Genomic DNA, 19,666 nt, shown 5'->3' with positions numbered 1-19,666 from the left:
AGTAGGTGATTGGTGGAGGCCGAGAACAAGGGGGGCTCTACTACTTGGACGTGCCTCAAATCAATGCCATCTCAACCAAGCACACTGAGGTAAGTCTATGGCATAATTGGTTGGGACATCCAATCGCCCATTTTCTTTAGCTTCTGTTTCCTACTTTTAAAAATATTTCAAGTTTAAATTGTGAAGTGTGTCAATTGAACAAACATTAGAGGACCATTTACTCTCCTTGGCATGAAATTAAAGGTGTTGCTCCTTTTTCGTTAATTCACACATATGCATGGGGACCCTTCAGCGTCTCAAACATTTCCCTAGGTAAGTACTTTATTACCTTCATTGATGATTTTACTCGTACCACATGACTATTTCTTTTTAAAGAGCAATCCGAAATACCATCAATCTTTAAATCCTTTCATGCTATGGTAGTCACTGAATTTGGCCATAAAATAAAAGTACTTTGGTCCAATAATACCAAAAAATATATCTCTATTGACCTTTACTCCTTCTGTCAAGAAAATGACATTATCTTCTCGAGGTAGCTCACAACTTATAATATACTATGAAAGTACCATGCTTTTACTGACCACATGCCATCCTTATTGCGTGCATTCTTATAACTGGGCTACCTTCTTCCATTCTCAGTCATAAATTCTCAAATTCGTTATTGTTTCCACATGGTGATCCTTTTCACTTCCCTGGAAAGTCTTCGGTGTACATGTTTTGTTCATGTTACCTCTCCATAGCGTAGTAAACTTGATCTGAAATCTGTCAAGTGTATCTTATTAGGATACTCTCGCACACAGAAGGGTTATGTTTGCTATAATCCTACTATTCAAAGGTTGTGTCTAGAGATGTAACATTTTTCAAAGACTCTTCATACTACTAAAAAACTACCTCTCCAGGTCTCTCCTTTGTCCCAACCTCTCCTTGACCAGTATTACCCCATGCTATGGAAACTGTTCAACCCCTTGAAGCATGGGCCGACACTATACCTGCAGAGTTTGTGGATCCCATCGAGGTAAGTCCATCTTTTCCTATTCCTTTTGGACCACAATATGATACTCGACATATCACCTTAAGGAAGGAACCCAAAACTTGCACTAGGCCCTCTACTTCTCATCTCATATCAAATTTTGTGTCTCACCATCGTCTGTCTTCTTCATGTTGTTAATTTGTTGAGTCTATATCCTCCATCTTTGTCTAGTCCTATCAGGAGGCTTTGAGACATCCAAGGTGGAATGCGACAATGGAAGAGGAAATACAAGCACTCTATGGAAATACAGACCCACTTACAGCTGACAAGTCTCTTGCCTGAAGGAAGAGGAACTAGCACCCATGTCTGATTTATATGAATAAACATAATTCGGATGGGTCAGTTGTACGCCTTAAGACCTGCCTTGTTTCTAAAGCCTATACCCAATGCTATGGGATCAATTATGAGCAATTTTTTCTCTAGTGGTCAAATTGAACTCAGTATGTATCTTATTATCCTTTGCTGCTAATTCTTCTTGGCTAGTTTATCAAGTTGATGTGAACAACGTTTTCCTCAATGGGAACTTAAAAGAAGAAATTTCTATGCAACAACCACCTGTATTTGTTGTTGAGGGGCAATTTGTATGTTGATTGAAGAAATTCCTTTATGGTTTGAAACAGTCTCCTCGTGCATAGTTTGATAAATTTAGCCAATCACTAACACAGGCCAGATTTCATAGATGTTTTTTAGATCACTTTGTGTATATTGAAAACACCCTTAAAGGGAAAGTACTTTTGGCCGTCTATGTTGATGATTTTGTCTTAACCAGTAGTGATTTCGAGGGAATTCATAAAACCAAGGAAAAGATATGTGAAGAGTTCAAGACAAAAGATCTTGAACTACTTAAATAATTTTTAGGTATTGAAGTGCTATAATCCAAACATGGGATTATACTATCTCAAAGGAACTATATCCTTGATCTATTGGAGGAGACAAGAATGATGGGATGTAGACCAACAGAAACTCCTATGGATAAAATACAAAATTATTTGTAGGCACTGGAGAAGATGTGGATATCGAAAAATATTAAAAATTTGTAGAAAAACTCATTAATCTTTATGTAATAAGGTCGGATATTTCATATGTAGTGAGTGTGGTGAGTCAATACATGCACAAATTATAACTTACACATTGGAAGAAGGCTTCTCTAGAAGAACCTAAAAGGGTTTTTAGATGAAGACTGGGCTGGATCCCCAGAAGACAGACAAAAAATCTACTTTGGGATACTGTACAATGGTTGGAGGAAAGTTGGCTACATGGAGATGCAAGAAGCAGAATATAGTTGCAATGTCCAATACAAAAGCAGAATACAGGACCATGGCACATACACTCAGTGAACTTCTATGGATCAAGTCCCTTCTCAGTGAATTGTGATTCTATAAAGAACCCTCATAGATCTATATTGCGATAATCAAGCAGCGATTCATATCACCTCAAATCCGGTCTTCCGTAATAGAACAAAACGCATTGAGGTGGATTGCCACTTTATATGAGAGAAATTCTAAGCCGACATATTATCTCTCAAATATATCTCCTCACGAGGACAATTTGTAGACATTTTCACCAAACCACTCACTATTATAATCCTGTCAATCATTTGCAGTAAGTTGGGCACCTATGATGTTTTCTCACCCCTAACTTGAGGGGGAGTGTTAGAAGGTGGGACCAAGCCTACTATGCCCACACATCCAAGAGGTGGCATGAGGTGTCATCACATGAGGTGGAAGCTTTTGTAATCTTCCTTGAATGATGTAATTACGGATCCTAATTGATTGAGGAGTTTTCCTAAATATGTAATGAAAAAAGTATAAATAGGGGTCTTGGTTGAAGGATTTTTCAATCAAGTTTCTCTCCCCTTCTCCAAATTCATCCAACTCTCTCAGCCTAAAGGCTCTCTCCTTTTTCTCTCTTTCTCCCTTCTTTACCCTAGTTCTCTCTCTTTTTCTCTTCTTTTCTCCCTCTCTTACTTTGCTCGAGGTTCTAATCTTGGGATCCTGAATTAAATATGATAGGATAATTCCATGCATGGACTGAAGAACTTCAATACCGAGGAAGTACTTAGGAGTTCCAACTTTTTGTCTTGAATTCAATGCATATCTTTTGTTTAATTTGACTTATGCTTTCAGTATTACTTCCCATCAAAATAATGTCATCCACGTATAAAGCAAGTAGCACCACACCCTTCTTAGTGTGCTTGACAAATACTGAATGGTCCATAGAACACCTGGTGAATTTGACTACACTTATCAAACCAAACTCACGGAGACAGCTTCAACCCATATAAGGATTACTGTAAATAGAATACCAAGTCCCCCTCAACTACATAACCAGGTGGTTGCTATATATAAATATCCTCCTTAATATCTCCATTAAGAAAAACATTTTTTACATCGAGCTGAAACACTGACCAACAAGACCAAGCAGCAAGAGATATTAAGAGGTGTACTGAGTTGAGTTTAGCGACGAGGGAAAATGTTTCCTCATAGTTAACACCATAATACTATGTGTAGCCTTTCTCTACGAGGCAAGCTTTAAGGCATACACCACAGAACTATCCGGATTGTGTTTAATAGTGAATACCCACTTACAACCCACTCATTGTTTCCCTAATAGAAGGGGAACAAGTGTCCAAGTCTAATTTTTATATAGGTCTGCCATTTCTTCATCCATCGCTGCTTTCCATCCTAGATGTTGAAGGGCCTCTTGATAAGACTGATGAATAGAGGTAGATGATATGGAGGCAAGGAAATGATGAAAAGATGGTGATAATTGATGAGTAGATAAAAAAATGGAGATGGGGTGAGAGGTAGATGGTCGTGTACAAGACATTAGTTCCTTTTTAAGAACAATTGGTCAAGTATCAAAGGGAGGACAAAACATATGAGGAAAAGAGGGTGAACTGACCTCTGAAGGATTTGGAGACTCCATAGGCGAGGTGTCAGCCAATGCTTTAGGGGGTTGAAAAGATAATTGATCATGATCATCAATTTTTTAGTCTTCAATGGGCACAGTAGGATGAGGAAATTCATTTGTAGGAGAGAAACCAGATGGGGCACCAGTGGACGAATAAAAGGCTGATCTTCAAAAAAGGTCACATCTTTGGATATGAAAATTTTCTTGAGTGAAAGATTATAACACAAGTATCCTTTTTGAGTATGAGAGTAGCCCAAAAAATTACATTTTATGGCTTTGGGCTCTAATTTAGTTGCAAGTGGAGATGTGACATGGATAAAGCAAGTACAACCAAACACTTTCATAGGAAGGAAAAACATGTCTTCAGTAGGAAAGATATGGGAGAAGGGTGGTTGAGCATTTAGAACTGATGATGACAACTTTTTGATGAGAAAGCATGTTCTAAGGATAGAATGGGGCCAATAGAAGTTGGGCACATGCATATGCTTAAGAAGGGCACGAGCAACCTCAAGAAGGTGTCTATATTTTTTTTTTAGCCACACCATTTTGCTACGATGTGAAACAAAAGAGGTTTAATGTAAGATTCCATTATCATAGCCAAAGGATTGGAATTCTCTCGACATATATTCTTTTGCATTATCGGACCAGAGAACCTTTAAGGTGGTATTAAACCGAGTAGAGATAGCACAAAAGGATTTGAAAGTAGTTAATACCTTCAATCTATCTTTAAGTAAAAATAACCATGTAACTCGAGAGAAGTCATAAAAAAATATAATAAAATACTTTTAATGAGAAACATTAGAAATGTTCAAGGGTCCCCACACATTAGTATGGACTAAATAAAAAGACGCAACACCTTTGATTTAACCTCGAGGGGAGTAAGTACTACCCTGGTGTTTACTCAGTTGACAACTTTCACAGTGCAAATGAGAAATAGATTGTAATGATGGAATCAAATGTTTACAAAGACGGGTGGCTTAGTCTGTTGTGAAGGGCTTGGTGCTGTGATCTGGTTGCGGCTGAGTCTGCTAACTATTTTCCCCCTGTGCATGGTCTCTACCAATCACATGTTTTGTTTGAAGGTCCTGAAAGACACAAGAGGTAGGAGAAAAAGTAATGGAACAATTAAATATTTTTATTAATTGACTGACTAATAGAAGATTTAAAGAAAATTGAGGAACAAAAAGCACATCTTGTAAGTGCAATGTCGGTGTAGTATAAGTGGACTCCATGCCTTGGACCTTGGTTTGGGATCAATTTGTTATGCAAACAAATTTATCAGTCAAACAAGGGGAGATAGAACTCAGAAGATTACAATTACCTATCAAGTGCTCAGAGGCCCTAGAGTCAATAATCTAAGATGGAGAAGGTGAAGTATCTGAGATCATACCTGAGATAGTTGTAGATGCAATAGTGGGACAGGTCTTGTTTCTGGGAGATATTATTATACTCTTCATCCGTTGAAGTAAATCATAGCCTTCTTCGGATACAGTTTTCTTGCCTTTGGTTGTGTCAAATCTGTTCTCTACCTTATCTCCACTATTGGTAAAAGTTTGGTTGGTTGTAACCCAGTCTGGTTTCCCACAAATTTTCCAACAAGTGTCTACTATGTGACCTGTTTTCCCATAGTGAGAACAAGTTTGATTTTTAGATTGAGAAGAACCTTCCCCATTCCTATCACCTCTAGTATTTCTTCCCTGACCCTAATTACTGGAACTACCATCTCTATTATTAGAGTACAAGGTTGATGAGACATCAACTTGGGAGGTGGTGGATGGATTCGGGATACGTATAAGTGTAATATATCATCAAAGGAGGGAAGAGTTGTTGACCTGAGGATTTGAGTCTTGGGTACCTCAAGATATGGTTTGACATTGGCAAGATAGATGGCTACTGCTAATGCATCCTTTTGTTTCTCTTGAACCAAAATGTCCACAGAATAGGGTTGAACAAGTTTCCACTCTTGAATGAGACCTCTAAACCTTGAAATATAGTCATGTACATTATCTCTTTGCTTGGTATTATACACTGTTTTCAAAACTTCGTATAATTTTTGCAAGTTGTTGGCACTAGTGTATAGCTTTACACAAGTATCCCACACTTGTTTAGTAGTCTCAAGAAGCACCACACTATTTTTAACACTCTTCCATGTTGTTAATCAACCCACTTAGGACAAGTGTATCCTCCTTTATCCAGTTGGTGTATACACTATCTTTCTCATCTAGAAGAGGAGGTGGCTTATTCAAGTGACTCAACAAGTCACGAGTGGTGAGAAATCTCTTAACAGATTGTGACCAAATCAAATAATATGATAACCACTTAAGAAAAATTGTGGTGATTTTGAGTAGGTTACTTTTCCCAGCCATATTAAATCCAATATCTTTAGCCATGAATTTTTAACAACTAAACAAGTAATCCCACTCAAAGAAATTATGAGCTGAAGTTGTATCTTCAAGAATCATTTACACTTGTTGAAATTTCAGCACCCCTTTTTTCCTTTGACGTGGGACAACAATCTCTTAACTACATGTCCTCGTGGTTCTAATGCCAAAGATGAATTAAATCCAAGAGACCTAGATTCATGCATAGGGTGCAAAAATCCAGAATTAAGATAAGAAAGCAACAAATGAATCAAGGAGATCACATATCAAGTGTTGTTTTTCTTAAATCTGAACATCAATTCATGCATGCATTCAAACAAGAATAAACCTTCCATATGCCTGCCCATGCAATTTAGAAGGATTCTAATATCATTATTAATCAAGAAAAACTCTCCAAATCCAAAATAAGATCAAATCAAATCATCAAATCTTCAAATCTTGCCTAAAATCAAGTCAATTCCAAAGAAGCAAACTTTCCTCCTTGAAGTGCATGCCCCATATGTAAAGAAATCTCAGCCTTTGGAATTTTCTTTTGCTCTTGAGTATTTAAAGAAATAAATCTCAGAATATATTTCATTATTAGAAGGACCTAAATGTTTCTGAATTCAACAACCTTCTTGCCAAAAAAAAAAAAAATTCTCCTTGCCTTGATGACACCAAGAATTCAATGGTGGAGAAAAACAAGCAATACACATCCAAGAGTACCTTATGGGGCTGTTCAAATAATTTTTGCCATGGTAATAGCATAATACACCATTATTTCAGTATAAAATCAACTAATCTTGATTTCAATAAATTTTCAAAGATAAAAAACAGCAGTAAAATATAGAAAACTGTTTCTTAACCGATACTTGTATGAATGAGAGGAAACCGAATAAAAAAACCTTAAATTGATTCATAAAAAATAGCATCACTTAATATTCATGAAAATAAGAGGATAATACTCATTATTCTACCTTCTTCATGAGGTTAATCATAAATAATCATCTAAAAAAAAGAGAAGAACACTTATCTTGGATGAGCATGAGTTGGTTAAGTTTGCTTCAACCGAAACTCCAACTTGGCAATCTTGATAAACTCGTATGATTAAGACCTTAACCGAGGGACTTGGAATCCTAAAACCATTGCTCTGATACCATGTAAATTTTAGGATTCCATGGTGGAAGGCCTTGATCAAGGTGGTGGAGAAGGAGAGGAGGAAGAAGTAGAGAAGAAAGGAAGAGGAGAGAAGAAGAGAAGAGGAAGAGAGGGACGCTTGGTTGAGAAAGAGGGAGATAGCCCTTGGGAAAAGAGAGAATAGGTTAGGGACAAAGTAGGAGAATAGGAGAGACTTGATGCTCTACCTCATACCTTGAGGCTCTTATTTATAGTTGTGGAGGAGGTTTACAATGGCTACAATGCCCTTACAACTACAAGCTTTATGAAAGACAACACATAAGTAGACATACAATCTTATATAATTACACCCTTATGCGATCCTTATGAAGATCACTTAATGTAGTTTTTCTTGCCACTGCTAGACGTGGGTGAGGAGTTCCTCCTTGTTACTAGTTGTGCCACCCTTCACATGGGTGCCTTCTAACAAATTTGTATGCTCAACAATAGGCAACGAGACAACAATTGGAACTGAAAGTCTGTAAATGAGACTAGGATGAAACTACATTGAAAAGAAGTTCGTAAGGTGACCTGCTTTGTAGAGGCGGTGTCGGGGTGCGATTGATGAGATATGTAGCAGTGGAAACAACCTCTCCTCAAAAGGACTTGGGCAATCGAGAACAAAGAAGTATGGTGTGAGTACTCTCAATTATGTAACAATGTTTAATCTCAACCACGCCATTTTGTTATGGTGTATCTAGACAAGGGAATGGTGCCATGAGATTCAAGAGGGTCTATAAAAGCAATAAAACGAAATTCACCAGCATAATCAAATCGAAAGATTTTAATTCTTTTGGAGAATTGTGTGAAAATCATAGTGATGAATTCAATATACACTTTATAGACATCAAACTTTAGATGAATCACATAAAGCCCAATATATCAAGAAAAATCACCAATAAAAAGCACATAATAACAAGCACCACTAAGAGAGAATATTGCAAGTTCAAACATCACTATGAATTAAATAAAAAATACTTGTACTCATCCTAGAACTCAACCGAAAAGGTAAAATAGTTTGTTGGCCTAAGATGCAATGTTCACAATTAACATGTTTAATAGAAGTACCAGATTCCAAATAGTCAGAAGAAGATGAAATTTTAAAACAATCAAAAGAAAGATGTCCTAGACGATTGTGCCAAAGAGATGAGGTGGGACTAGTAGCAATATGTTGGAAGATATGACGTAATTAAGGTATCATTGATGTAATTAGTCTATGTTTCTTGTCTCTTCTTTACTCTTAATAAGGTGAAGGGTATAATTATAATATTATATTTTCATAGTCTATAAATATAGCTTAAGATGGAGGGTTTGGTCTAAGTCCATAAAATTGTTCTTCCTCCCTTTTCTTCTCCAATGTGTCATTCTCTTCTTTACGGAAGATGTAATCCATGAAGTCCTAAAAATCAACATGGTATTAGAGCATTTATTTTCAGGACTCATAATAATGGACTACTTTGCTATTTGGATATGAGGTATTAAGGTGTCGTTCGGTTTGAAGAAGACTACCTATGCTAATTCAGAAAAGATAACAAATTTTCATCTTTAGTTCTCTATGAAACAGTAAGTTTTTTTTTTTTTTTTTGGCATGTTGGTGCCTTGTGCAAGAGGGCCGATTTTTTGAAGCATTCAATACTAGGATCCCATTGAGAATATGATCCTTACTGGTTTACCATTAAGAGGAGTTGTTTAATGGCATTTTGTGTTGCTTCTTTCTAATCAAATTGTGCATTAATAGATGCATGATTGACTGTCCTTTTGTTCTTTTGTGAGGAATCCCCAAACCTCTCTTGCTAGTAACAGTGCACTTCAGACCACTTGCTTGTTGTCAGATAGAATAAGCGTCCACCTTGAGATTCTTTGTTGTCAACCCTGTTCTGGTTGGACTTGGTGGCAAAGCTATTTTGTTTCCTTGGGAAGAGCCGTTGATCCAAAAGATAGTCTTCGGGTGAAGAAGTTGCTTTCACAACAACATCAATGATCAAATTTTTTGCATCCCCTAATCTCTTTTGTTGTGCTACTCTATCCAATTTCTCATTTCATTATCGTGCCTTCTCCGAGCATCACCTTGCGCCGCCGAATAGGAAACATAGATTGGCATCCTGTCCCATTTTTGCCACACTGCTAGAGGACGCCAGTGGCCATTGTTTGTGCTACTATAGAACAAAGAAGAGTTGCAACTGAAGTCTTCCCTTGCATTGCCATTTTTTTACATACACCTAGCATGCACAATTGTCAATCTTTGCATTGCCATCCATAGTTTCCATTGATCTTGTATCTTTCATCTATTTCTGTCCATTCTCTACTCAATCAAGGAACATTATTGTTTTGAATGTTCTCTGGCAGATCATATTTCACTACTACTTGGTAACTTACTACTATTGCTGGTCATCTGGTATTCTCAACAATCTGGAATTCGATTAGAAAGTCACTATCCAGAGTTGTCGTCAATCTCGTCTAGCTTGATTACAAAAATTATAAACTGGATTGTTGCTCTCAATCAGTGAGAAATTATCTTACGTCTTCATAGTGTTAAGTTGTGAAGCCTAATCAATGCCTTATGGTGAGTCGGTACGTAGATCGACCTTGTATTAACTGTTATTTCATTAAGGGTAGTTTGAGATTTTCACTCTTATAAAGTGATTGTCATAGTTTTCTCTTAATAATTGATGGGGCACCACTATTAGGGTTTTATCATCATTCGAGAAGCATCTTGATTTGAGGCCCGAGAGAGGTTAGAGAAAAAATACTTGTAACTGTGTGCGATTTCTCTTGTAAACTATTTCATCTTCATAGTGGATTACTGCATCGACAAAAGACTGGACGTAGTTTCACCTTGAGGCAAACCTGTATAAATTTTATTGTTTGTTTTTTCTTCTTCCATGATTATTATTATTGGTCTCATTAATTTTGAATTAAGGTGTCTAATTCCTAACACGTAGTTGTCTATGCTATGCCATCCCGAACATTGTTGTGTGTGTTCGTTGCTATTTCTGGCTATTTTTTGTTGATCGAAAACAACCTCAATCTCACTAGTCATCTAATCATCTTGCATTCAGTCGGCTAGTTTATTTTTGGAGTTACTGAGCTGGTTTTTGTTGGTGTTGGATCAGATTGATCCTCTTGGAGTGATGCTTTGGAATCCTTTTTGTTGTCTATCCTTATTATCATGATCTCTGATTGATCCCCATAGTTCAATCTGGCATTTCTGAGTTACTGCATATTGCTCTTCAATCAAGGGTCTTTGTTTGTTAATATGCCGACTGACCACTGAGACAGGAGGGAAGCCGAGAGAGAGAGAGAGAGAGAGGTGAAAGGGGATCATCTAATGGGAAAAATTACATCCCCAACTGCTTATTAGTACTGTTATGTCGGGTTCAAACCAGCGACCTGATAATCATATTGATATTGTTAACCCGGGTTAACTTGGATCGAGTCAACTCGGACTCATGAGTCAGCCTGACTCGCTTGACTTATTCCAAGTCTTCCACTCTGCTCGAATTGACTTAGTACTTGACTCGTCTTGACTCAACGTGACTCATTTTTTTATGACTCGACTTGATTCACTCACCCACTGTCAAAGCTGCTATTTGCTATCTGCTACAACTTGATTATTACCTTGGATTATTTTCTGCTTACTACTTGGTGCACTGTTCTATTATTCAAGGATGGACTCACTACAGATTAATTCATGTTTCCTTATTACTCTTAAGAATTTTCATTTTTACTAATTATCCACAGCTATACAACTGCATATTTGGTACGTGTTATTTGAGAATTGACCCATTTCCACAGTTGCTATTGTGTCTCTTTGACTGAGACTATTATTAAAGAAGAAATCCTCGGTTGCTTGCCTTGGGTTCATTATTTGCTGACTGTTGTCAGCATTGGTTCATATGAGAATTCCTTAGGAAAATAAAGCACATGATGACCACTACTTCTTCATCGTATCTTCCTTATCATTCCCCATTACCCTTTATTACTTGGCAGCCTTTCTCCTACTGTCCTTTATTCGACCCTCACTTACCCCTTTGGCCAACCCTTTTTGGAGTGTTGCTTTAGTTGGTCCTTTTTATATATATGGGTGTTTTTTAAGTCCATTGAGACTGTTTATTGGTACCCATGGATTTTTTATTGTCGGCTTGTGAATGACACACTTTAGTGATTATTATCACTATATTTGTTCGAAATCATTTGACGTTGGTTTCGACTTAAGTTCTTTCACCCATTTCTACCCTGTGAGAGTCACTGCCCGGTTTTGTACTTATACTTGGGCCACCATGATGGAGGAGATTATTACTAAATCTCTGTTATTTGTTTCAAACTAGGATCACTGCCATTACCTCCCAGCTTGAGGGGGAGTGTTGGAAGATATGATGTAATTAGTTTATGTTCTTTGTCTCTTCTGCACTCTTACTAGGGTGAAGGGTATAATTGTAATATTTTACTTTTTATCATATATAAATATAGCTTAAGGGGGAGGGTTTGTACTAAGTCCATAACCCTATTCTTCCTCCCTTTTCTTCTCCTACGTGTCCTTCTCTTCTTTACCGAAGATGTGATCCATGGAGTTCTAAAACTCAACACAATACAAGAAGGTGATGGAAGATGGAGAGACTTGATGCAATAGAGATGTCCAACTCGACACCTTTCCCACATGATTTCCTTGTCTAATGATCCTGCACAGCACAGCCTGAGGCAGTGAATTAAATATGATTACCTTGATCACATAATTGACTAAAGTTTATAAGGTTCATGGAAAGGTTTAATACAAGTAAAACATTGGGTAAACTTGTATTAACCATGCCAATCTTTGTAATGGGAAGAGGAGTGTTATTAGTTGTATAATTCAAAAAGGAATTTTTAACATGATTAGAATGGGAAAGATTAGCAGGGTTAAAAGTCATATGATTAAACTCTCCAGAGTCTAAGAACCACAAAGAGTGACGAGATGTACCCGACTTGGAAAAAGTTTCAAGATGAGAATTACCTGGAACCATGAGAATCATACGGATCAATTGCACTTCTTCATATGTGAATGAAGAATAGGGTGCCTCCTCTACAATTTCCCGAGTAGGAGTTTCAGAAATGGCCTCCACTGCTACAGCTCTAGAGGAACTAGCATTGTTGTAGCATTTGAGACAAAGCCAATCATCTTTCCAATGTCCACTTTTGCGACAGTAAACACAAAATGGTTTCTTCCCTGAACCCTTAGATAAAGTAGCAAGAGAAATATTAGATGGCAGAGGCGTGGACATTCCTTTACTAGCCTGCTCAGCAAGTAGTTCGAGAAGAATGTCATCAGTAGTGGGCAGCAGCTTATGATGAAGAATCGAACTCCTGACTACCTCAAAATCATCGGTGAGGGCAAGAAGAAATTGAACAAGTTTCATCCGTTCACATAGTACCTAATACCCATCATGTGTTTTTGTCCATTCGGGTTCAATTATGGTTAACTGGTCCCATAAAATTGTTATTTGAGAATAAAATTCAGAAATATTCTGAGAAGGTAGATGTTTTAATGCATGAATCTACATCTCTAACTGATAGGCACAGATAAAATCCGTATGAAGGTAGGTTGCCCTGAGCTTGTCCCATACTTGTTTAAAGGATGTGGTCTTACCAGTAGATAAAGCAATAAATTGCTTATAAGTTGAGTGAATCCATGAAATGATTTTAGAATTATTCATATTCATTTTCCACTCTTTGAATTTCTTTGCATATGTTTCACTATGTTGAGATTCAAAACTATCCACAATGTTCCATAAACGACATCCATTAAGATAATCTTTCATACATTGAGACCAAAAGATATAATTGGACCCATCAAATTCAACATTAATAGGCTATAAAGCCTCATTTGTAGAACTCATGATGGCAAAGAAATCAATTTCAAGTCTTGTAGCACAAAGATTCAAGAAAAGGAAAATCTTCCCAAAGAGCAAAAACAAAAAAAAAATTAAAAAAAAAAAATTACAATGCTTTAAGTAGGTTGTATGGTAGAAAGAGTAAAAAATCTTACAATAGAAGAACCGTCGCAAAATATAAACTTTCAAGGTGGACAACATGCGAAAAGCAATGGCGAGTAGGAGACAATAAGTGTACAAAAGGCTTGAAGGTTGTCGAAATATTTTTTTGAGACAATTAATAGGGTTGAAGATCTGATGCCATAAAAGAGGTTACCAAAACCCATAATTCTCTTCTTAGTAAATATGGAGTATATGCATAAGAATATACAATTAATAGCAAACAATCAATTCCTAAATTATCTCTTGAATCAACTTTCTAACAGTTACAACTATCAACAATCAATTCCTACATTATCTTCTAAATCAAAAGAGTTAAAAGTAGTAAACATGGTGGTGGGATGAAGTTTTGGTAGCCTGTGGGCTATTAAACTTGCAGCCATGTCACAGGTAAATCGTATTTGTGACATTGCAAGTGTAGTTACCATCGCCTCCGCAGGCTGCGAGTTCTTAATTTCCCTTCTCTTGAAGCAATTCATTAACGTGCCAAACATGAAACCGTGGCTGATTTGTGGTCGTCTCATGTTTTATTACAGGAAGGAACACAAGTCTTGGAGAATATTGTTTTGTCCCTTGAATCACGAAAGGGAGTTCTTTGTGTGGGATTTCCGACTAGAAGAAATTAGGAGAACGATGAAGGACCCGCTGGCTGCCTTACTGTGGAGGAAAGATTTTCACTCTTAACAATTGAATGCGCTTGGACGATTGTTGCCATGGCCGTAGCTGCAAGAGAGAGAGAGAGAGAGCTGGGCTCCACGCGCCAAGAAAATTTGGAATAAACGCCGTCCATCTCGGAGAAACAATGGCGCACGAAGAGTACATCCCAGTACATCCCAGGCGTGGGAGGGCACGACCTGAAAGTCTTTTAAGTCAGCCAACCCCTTGTGACTCCATTTCCGTAACCAAGGTTACTTTGTAACCCGAAGAGACGAGCAAGAAAGACAAGAAAACGAGGGTCGGGGAGAGAGAGAGAGAGAGAGAGAGAGAGAGAGGGGTGGGATTAAAACCAGCAGACAGGGATCGGAGGATTGGAAATCTCTCGGGTATTAAAACCAGCAGACATGCTCTGAATCCCCACTGCGTCCGCTGCTCCTGCTTTCCTTCGTGAGCTCTCTCTCCCTTCGTTCCGTGCTTTCCTCGTTCTTTTGTGGTTTTTTAATCTGCGCTTATTGGGCGTGCTCAAGAAAGGGGTGAGACCATTCTTCAGAGACAACGAGAGCATAATTCTTTCAATTTCTTCTGATAACGAGGGGCTAGTCTCAGGAAGGTGATGTGATGAGAGGTTGATGAAGGAGAAAAAAGTTGATTGGAAGAACGTCATTTCGCCTTTCAATCTTTGCAGAAGTTCTTCTATTCTTGAGTAGCACATGAGAAGGCGCTTTGGGGATTACCGATGTCGAAAAAGCTCAAGAACATTTGCTAAGAAAACTGTCCCAAGTATCTGATAAAGTGATAAATCCATCTCCTCGAGCGTTTGCACGGACAAAGGATACGAATCTGAAATCGACGGGAATTCGTTAAAGAGCAGAGAATTTCGGAGGGGGGGCGATCTCTTGGCGGGACCGAGAAGCGGCAAAACCTCCTTACGGTTTTAAAAACGAAGCTTTAGGAAGAGGCGTTATTTCTTTCACGAAACCGTTTAAAGCACTAAAGAATCCTTAAACCCAGGTCCGCCTAGGCCATCCCCGTCGGGTTGAGGGAATAGAGACAGGGTTAAAAGCATTCATCTGAGAGGCGACCAGATTGGGAAAAAAGGGCACAAGGAAATGGCGTGTAATCCATCTGAAATGCAGGAACCCAGCATTGACACGGATAAGCTCAGTTACGAGATCTTCTCCATCCTCGAAAGCAAGTTTCTCTTCGGTTATGACGATCAGAAGCTCTGGGTCCCCAAACAGATCCCCGCCATCGTCACTGAGGTAAAAGATGACACTCCTGTACCAGTTACAGCACCGGCCGACGATTCCAGCAACATCGCATCAATCAAGAACCAGAGAGGAAAAATATGTATCCTGAGCATCGACGGCGGAGGTATGCGAGGCATCCTCTCTGGCAAAACTCTCGCCTACCTAGAACAGGCCCTAAAGACTAAATCCGGCGATCCTGAGGCTCGAATCGCCGACTACTTCGACGTCGCTGCAGGCACCGGCATCGGCGGGATTTTCACCGCGATGCTCTTCTCCTATCAAGGCGAAGAGAACCGCCCCACTTTTCGGGCTGAGGAAACATGGAAATTTCTCGCGGAACAAGGGAAGAGATTCTTCCGCAGGTCGCACGGCGGCGGCGGTCTTATTCGCCGGATTCTGAAAGGAAGCAAAAGACCGGAGTCTGAAACGGCGACGGCCGCAATGGAGAAGTCAATGAAAGGGCTGTTTTCGTCTATGACGCTCAAAGATACAATAAAGCCAGTTTTAATTCCTTGCTACGACCTTTCGAGCTCGGCGCCATTTTTGTTCTCCCGAGCAGACGCATTGGAGACGGACAGCTACGACTTCCGGCTGTGGGAAGTGTGCCGTGCGACATCGGCATTGCCGGGCGTGTTCGAGCCATTGGAGATGAAGTCAGTGGACGGACAGACTCGGTGCGTGGCGGTGGACGGAGGGCTGGCGATGAACAATCCGGCAGCGGCGGCAATCACTCACGTGCTGCACAACAAGCAGGAGTTCCCGTTTGTGCGGGGGGTGGAGGACCTGCTGGTGCTGTCATTAGGGAGCGGGCAGCTGATGGAGGGGACCTACGAGTTCGAGCAGGTGAAAGGGTGGAAAGCCAAGGAGTGGGCGAAGCCGATGGCCAGAATCGCCGGCGACGGAGCTGCGGATTTGGTGGACCACGCGGTGGCGATGACCTTCGGGCAAAGCCGGAGCAGCAATTATGTTCGGATTCAGGTAAGCCGCAAACAACCCGACAAGAGTCACAGAAACTGTCTAACATGCGCCATATAGACACAGTGCTCGTCGTCTTCTTGTCCGTTAGGCTGTTTAGCACGTAACGGTTATACGTGTCAGGACACAATGTCAGCTCCGTCAAGGACGGGAGTCGGGTTTTCGTTCGGAGAGTTTCTGTTTTCTTTGTTTTCTCGGTTGATAGGTGGCGGGGTTTGCTCGGGGACAGCTCCTCTGAGATACTTGTCATTTTGTTATTGAGGTTGTGGAAGAAGAGGGGAAGACTTAGGGCACGCTCGACAGTTTTCTTCGCGAAAACAGTGATCCCTTCCTAGTAATTGTGGTGGAATCAAAACTGAATCAGTTTGTTAGCATAGTTCAATCTTGTGTCAAAACATTACCATTTCCATTATTGAACTTAGATGGACAGCTCATTAGTAGGTTTATTCTCTTTCTGAATGTTTGCTGTGGAGGAGAGGTGGGTTGATCGTTCCTCTCTGAGCAGTGCTGGAAGCATCAATGAGCTGCGTTGATTAGCTTGTCTTCACGGATGAGGACAGGTAGGGGTTTTAAAACGGTGACCAGGTGTTTCTTTACTTTGGGAAGAAAGCTGTTATTTCAGGGCCTTTTATAGAAACAAAGAGTCAAAGACGCCGTCTGTCGTGAAAATGGTGGATGTTTTGGCATCTCGTTTTTTCCATTTGAAGTTTCTAAAGATGGTGGTGGCATTTTTTTTTTTTTACAGGCAAATGGATCTAATGTGGGACAGTGGTCGACCAACATCGACTCTGATTCAAGCCCCAATAACGTGAAAATGCTTTCAGCAGTTGCCGACGAGATGCTAAAACAGAAGAATGTGGAATCGGTGCTGTTTGGGGGGAAGAGGATCGGTGGATTGACGAATGCGGAGAAGTTGGACTGGTTTGCTGGACAGCTGGTACTGGAGCATCAGAGGAGGAGCTGCAGAATAGCTCCCACTGTTGCGTTCAAGCAGGCAGCTCCGAGAATCACTTAAATCCTCAATTTGTAGTGAGTAAGTGTTCTCATTCTCTGAAACCATCCTTGTACACATATTCAGGTCATTGAGAGTAGGGATGATTTTGTAACTCTTTTCGATTCCTCATTTTATTGCCAAATGAAATCTGAAATGAATGAAAAGCGTGAAAATTAGCTCTGTATCTGCTTGTTTTGACACACTTTCTCAGTCTTATCTCTGAGCATGAGAAAATCTCAGTTTAATGAGATTAGGGGCGTTCCTGTTCTTAAATTTTATGCTGCTGTTCCTACAGAATTAATGGCGACGAACATACTAAAATTTAATTGGAATAACAGCGACCCAAAGGTCAGTTATCAGCTGGATAAATGCAATTTAAACTGCAACAAATGAGAAAGTCCCCTCTTCCGACTCCGGCGCACGCTGGCAAAAGGGCCTTTTTGGCCTTTTGACTGTTTCAAGAAAGTCTTCCCTGTGGTTAGCCATTGTATCAGGCTGCGACTCTGTAATTGCTAATCTGATTTCTTGATGGTGGCTAGTTATTTTACAAAAAACGAAGCGGATTTCGTCCTTGTAATCCTCTTATCATGCGGAGACAGAGCCTGTAATCGCTACCTTAGCAATTGTATTTGTTGCAGAGGGGTCGGTTTTACCTTCTGGTCGATAATTAACATATTGCTCTTTTTCGGCTGGCGTTGCAAATGCAGGTTGAAAGGGAAAACCGGACTGCGGAAGAGGGAAAGAGATGGTCGCAGCTAGCTTTTACTTTTTAGAAGAAAGAGGAGGGTGAAGGAAAAGCGCCTGTAGAACAAGACCCACCAAGATCTCTTTTGGATTTTTTGCTTGCTGGGCGACCGGCAACAGGACGACCCTTTTCATACCAACGGAGGCGTTTTTCCAAGTCAAACCAGTGCTCATTCCTCTGCTTTTGCCTCGTGCTTGTTTTCGTTTGAGAAGAAAGCAAATGAGCGATCGGTTCTTACTGTCACGATGTGTACTGAAGGGAAAGCCGAAGGTTACCCTACAAAAGAGCTCAGGGGCTACTCCCACAAGACGAAAGGGATATCTTTGACGATTGACGAGCCGACCAAATCTCGTTGAAGGGATGGGTGATAGAATGGGTCCTTGCTGTTGGCGTTTGGAGGATTACGAAGGAGAAGGTGGTGGTGTCGATGCGTACTGACGCTTTCTTCCTTCTTGTTCCCTCTCCCTCATTTGTATTATTGAAAAAAGCGAGAAAATCTCCCTTCTGGGTCCTCTCTGATAAGATGATTGTAATATTTTGTATTGTTTCTGTCATCGTGTCTTAAATTTGGACTCATTCACTTCCCTTACTGACACTAGGGGCGGTCGGTGGCTAGTGCTGGGCAGTTTCACCATTCCATCGCCCAGCTTCTACATCCTTTTGGCAGGCGAAAGTGCTTTGAGGAATGATTTAATTGGAGTAATTGAATTTGAAGGAGACACGCTTGCTTTGATGCAACCAACTCGCCTCACTGATATTCACCGCTCTCTCGTTCTCTTGCGGTTATATAAAGAAAAAGAAAAATAAAGATAATGATGATAATGATTTTTCGCCCTAGATACCTTCTCTACTAGACCAAGTAAGCCACTCAATTTTCTTCAATTTTTTTTATGTAGAAGTGACCCTACCGTGAATAATCATATGTTTCTGGTGTGGTCTTCGTAAAGCTTTTACAAATTCATTAACCATTACCAAAAAAATTAACTAGTTTCTTACAAGTCAGAGCGATCTTTAATGGTGTCAAGCCATGCATAATGGTGTCAAGCCATGCATAATGAAATTCAAACACTACAGGCTAACTATACATGGACACTCATTTCTCTTCCACCTGGCAAGAAACCCATTAGATATAAATAGGTATACAAAGTAAAACTCAAATATGATGACTCTGTCGAGCATTACAAAGTGTTTTTAGTCGCCAAAGGATACAATCAGGTTGAAGGACTCGATTATCAAGAGACGTTCGCCCTAGTTGCCAAGCTAGTGACTGTACGTGTTCTACTGAGTGTTTCCACTATTCAAAGATGACATATTCACCAACTCGATATCAACAATGTATTCTTATATAGTGATTTTAATGAAGATGTATACATGTCCATACCTCCCGATTTTGGACCAAAGGGGGAGACTCGAGTGTGCAAACTCAACAAGTCCCTATATGGCCTGAAACGAGCTTATAGACAGTGGTTTTTGAAGTTTTCCACAACCCTCAAGGTTGTTGGGTTTCATCAGTCAATTGTCATGAAAAGAATTACTCTTG

General features: G+C 39.6%; 1 protein-coding gene across 2 annotated transcripts; it reads left to right on the top strand.

Annotated features, from left to right (window-relative positions):
• The first annotated feature begins 14,661 nt into the window (after window positions 1–14,661).
• LOC137962818 (patatin-like protein 6) lies at window positions 14,662–18,815 on the top strand. Of its 2 annotated transcripts, XM_068809905.1 has the most exons (3): window positions 14,662–16,390; window positions 17,133–17,420; window positions 18,089–18,815. In XM_068809905.1, the coding sequence occupies exons 1-2, from the start codon at window positions 15,272–15,274 to the stop codon at window positions 17,400–17,402; spliced, it is 1,389 nt and encodes a 462-aa protein (XP_068666006.1). In that variant the 5' UTR covers window positions 14,662–15,271; the 3' UTR covers window positions 17,403–17,420; window positions 18,089–18,815. The 2 variants fall into 2 exon arrangements, with proteins under 2 accessions (XP_068666006.1, XP_068666005.1); XM_068809904.1 differs by lacking the exon at window positions 18,089–18,815 and having other exon boundaries at window positions 17,133–17,541.
• The last annotated feature ends 851 nt before the right edge of the window (window positions 18,816–19,666 follow it).

The sequence above is a fragment of the Aristolochia californica genome, unplaced genomic scaffold, assembly GCF_029961685.1.
Source record: "Aristolochia californica isolate CCGP_79_NKW_82.1479 unplaced genomic scaffold, dmAriCali1.0.hap1 SCAF_4, whole genome shotgun sequence".
In the NCBI taxonomy this organism is placed as follows: Eukaryota; Viridiplantae; Streptophyta; class Magnoliopsida; order Piperales; family Aristolochiaceae; genus Aristolochia; species Aristolochia californica.
Note: the sequence above shows the minus strand (reverse complement) of the source record. Positions and strands in the feature narration are given on the sequence as shown.

Excerpts from the sequence above, each read along its gene's own strand:
- LOC137962818 (XM_068809905.1), top strand. The coding sequence starts at position 15,272 with ATGGCGTGTAATCCATCTGAAATGCAGGAACCCAGCATTGACACGGAT. Across the intron at positions 16,391-17,132 it reads GCAATTATGTTCGGATTCAG|GCAAATGGATCTAATGTGGG; the intron begins GTAAGCCGCAAA and ends TTTTTTTTACAG.